Raw genomic sequence first — 3,501 nt, forward strand, 5'->3', positions numbered from 1 at the left:
ACGAGATCAATGAAAATAGTATTAGGGTTACAACTACCATCGGTCAATTGTCGCGATTAACAACAACACGATATTTGATCTTTGAAAATCATTGCGTTAAGCGTAGTAGTTTTCATTTCGGTCACATTCTTCATTCTTTAGTTGCTAGTTGCTCAAACCGGGAGGATTCAAGGTCGTTGTATTTTCGAGCAATTCTCGTAAGACTCCTCAGAATTTACTTTGACCAGCTGCTCTTGAACGAGTATTATCAAATCTTTTTCGTTTGCCCTATTCTTGAAAAACACAAAACCAAAACAAAATTTAGTCAAAATATAATGCCCAACCAAACTTATACTTATCGCGAGCGAGCGAGAGCACTTCAAATGAGGAATATGGGAATAACATTACCACAAATCACAATCACGCAAAGCACTCTGTTTCAATGGGTCAAAAAAATAAGAATGTCACACATATACACTTCACTAAACTAAATGTTTTTAACCCCTTCATCATCCCGACCGAGCGTGCCACCAAATTTTTGTACATGTTGTAGTGTTGGTCATTTTAATTATGCTTTTATATTGTATATATATTTATCTTTTTATTCGTTATTTCATACTCTCCCATTATGCACCATACTTTTCAAAAAATAAGAAACGAGGAAAAATATAAGAAAACCACACTTAACAATAATTCCTTATTATTAATTCCCAATACCAAACATGTACATACATAGTTTATTTCCACACTGAGCCTATGTACTTAACCGTGAAATTGAGACTAAATTTGCCATAATGGTGTTACTTAACCTTCACAGTATAAGTTCTCCCTCCGTCAAGCGCAGCCAAGGTCGGTCTACCGGCTTATTATTTCGGCCAGTCCATGTTACATTTAAGCGGGGAAGTCCAGTCTTCTGCAAATTCCCGCTTTGTTTTCGTCACAAGAATTAACATAAGGTAACGACCAAGGTGTAGTTTTCCAGCGGCAAGACTTGCATAGGCCTGTTCTATGGTCGTTAAGTAGCGGCACCGATACTTCGTCGCATAATTCACAACAACTCCTCGGGGGGCACTGGAGAGCGTAGCCTCGGCTCGTCCGGAAGATGTCCACCGTCATCCTCGACTCGGGAGTTGAAAACCGTTCCAGCTCCATATCCCTTCCAGTGGACCAGGGCCCTCTCACGGCTGGTAGAGTTCTGGCGCTGGGACACCAGTCAGGCGGGATTCAAAGTCGCAGACGAGGCGGAGCGTCAAGAAGATTCAGAACAGGATCAGTATAACAGGCAGTACAGATACTCGACATTCAAGATCTGGAACAGACTCCAGACTTCGCCAAAGTTACAATCACCATACAACAGTAAATCTGAGGGAGAAAATAAGTTTAGTAACAGGATCATTGCAAAATATATCTCGTATCACTGTTAAAATCTATATAGACTCAGCGGGACCTTGAGACCTTGTTTTCATAGTGTGTTTCCTTGGCTTTGCAAGACTAAGTAACGTTCGAGAAATAGGATCAGATTCTACAAAAACCTCTGCTTCGTCAAGATTTTCGTCTAACACTAGTTCCTCTGAGGGATAGAATCGCTTTAGTTGATTGAGATGCACCTTGTGCTCTAGGGGAACACCAAGACACTTTTGATTATAAAAGTTACAGGTCCAGTTCTCTTTGTGATACGATAGGGACCTGACCATTTAGGTGCCAAGGCTCTGCTTGTACCCTTAATAACCGAATAGTTCCTTTTAAGCACCAAAGCACCAACGTCTAAATTTGCAGGTTTCACACGCTTATCATGGTATCTGGCTTCCGTTGCTCGGGCTAGCTGAGAATGTGTTGCAGCAGTTTTCCATGCCATTTGCAGTTTGCGTAGTGTATCAAAGGTTCCGTCCTCATCATACCTTGTAATTCTACTTATCAAACCAGATGGAGGGTTACAGTTATGTCCTGTGAACAAATACAAGGGAACAGCATTAACAGACCTGTGAATGGCAGAGTTCAGTGCATATCTTACATAAGGCAGATACTCATCCCAAGATAGTGGAGATTCTTCAGAGAGAATAGATAGCGAATCTTTTATTGTCCTATGGGTCCGTTCAATCATACCGTTAGAAGATGGATGGAATGGTGTAGTAAGTGACGTTTTTATCTGAACCAATTTGCAGACTTCCGAGAATAGTCTATTAGTAAACTCGGAGCCATTATCAGTAACCAACACCTTTGGAGCTCCAAATAAAGTCACGTATTCCTGAACAAAAGCATTTGCTACCGTCTCTGCTTGCTTATCCGGCAAAGCTACCAGTTGCACTTACCTACTAAGATGGTCCACGATTGATAAGACATAACGTTTATCAGAGTAAGACTGATAGAGGTCCATCAGGTCTGCACAGACACGATCCATGAGTTATTTCACTTCTGGCATCGAGTGTAGACATGCATGACGTTTTTGTACTCCTTTCCTTCGTTGACATGCAGAGCATCTTTGAATATAGTCTTTCGTAAACGACAACTGGTTTGGGAAAAAGAACATGGACGTTAGTCTGATGTACGTACGAAATATTCCTTGATGGGCAGCCATAAGAACATCATGAACAAAGCGAAGAGCTGCAGTACACAGGTCATTAGGGATGACTAATCTGTGGGTTATCTTGTCCTCTTGGTGTATAAGATGATAGAGAATTCCATTTTCCATTTCAAACTCATGAATGGGAGCTTATAACTTACGTTTAGATATTCTATTACCGTTTTCCATTGGGGGTCTTTCATCTGTAGCTCACGAAATTCAGTTGAATCAACATTTTCAAGATCTACAGTTGCAATACTTCTGCTCAAAGTATCTGGCACATAGTTGTTCCTTCCCTGTTTATAATGAATAGTATAATTATATTCAGCAAGTTCTATACTCCATCTTGACATGCGAGGGGATTTTGTTTGCTTCTTAAAAATATGAGTCAATGGAGCATGGTCAGTGTGTATACTGAATGATCTACCGTATACATATGGGTTGAATGCACGTACAGACTCTACCACTGCTAAGGCTTCTAGGTCTGTCGCTGAATATCTTGACTCTGCACCTTTCAGTTTACGAGAGAAATAGGCTACAGGATGTAAATCATCATTGTCATCCGACTGTAGTAAACAACCAGCAATAGCTACTTTAGATGCATCAGTATGTATTTGAAAATGTTTATTAAAGTCAGGCCTTACTAGTACTGGAGCAGATTTCAGTCGTTTCTTCAGTGCTTGGAAGGCATTTTCTTGGGCCTCATTCCATACAAATGGTTTGTTCTTCCTGGTGACATCCGTTAAGGGAGCAGCAATTTTTGCGAAATCCTTTATATGCCGACGAAAAAATCCTACACAGCCAAGGTATCTTCTAGTTTCCTGTGCATTTTTTGGTGACGGCATGCGAGTCACAGCTTCAACTTTTTCGGGATCTGGGGATATACCTGTTGAGGAGACAAGAAAGCCCAGGAATTTTATTTGCTGCCTTGCTATTTGGCATTTTTTTAGGTTTAGTTTAAG

General features: G+C 40.6%; 1 protein-coding gene across 1 annotated transcript; it reads right to left on the reverse strand.

The window, feature by feature from the left end:
• Positions 1-1,416: 1,416 nt before the first annotated feature.
• On the reverse strand, positions 1,417-2,319 carry LOC147472119 (uncharacterized). Its single transcript, XM_086534311.1, has 2 exons — positions 2,289-2,319; positions 1,417-1,923 (listed from the first exon to the last, which is right to left on the reverse strand). Exons 1-2 carry the CDS (start codon positions 2,317-2,319, stop codon positions 1,595-1,597), a joined length of 360 nt encoding a protein of 119 aa, XP_086390437.1. The 3' UTR covers positions 1,417-1,594.
• Between the last annotated feature and the right edge of the window lie 1,182 nt (positions 2,320-3,501).

The sequence above is a fragment of the Penaeus japonicus genome, unplaced genomic scaffold, assembly GCF_977035675.1.
Source record: "Penaeus japonicus unplaced genomic scaffold, GWHDUDI00000001_assembly GWHDUDI00000003, whole genome shotgun sequence".
Taxonomy (NCBI): domain Eukaryota; kingdom Metazoa; phylum Arthropoda; class Malacostraca; order Decapoda; family Penaeidae; genus Penaeus; species Penaeus japonicus.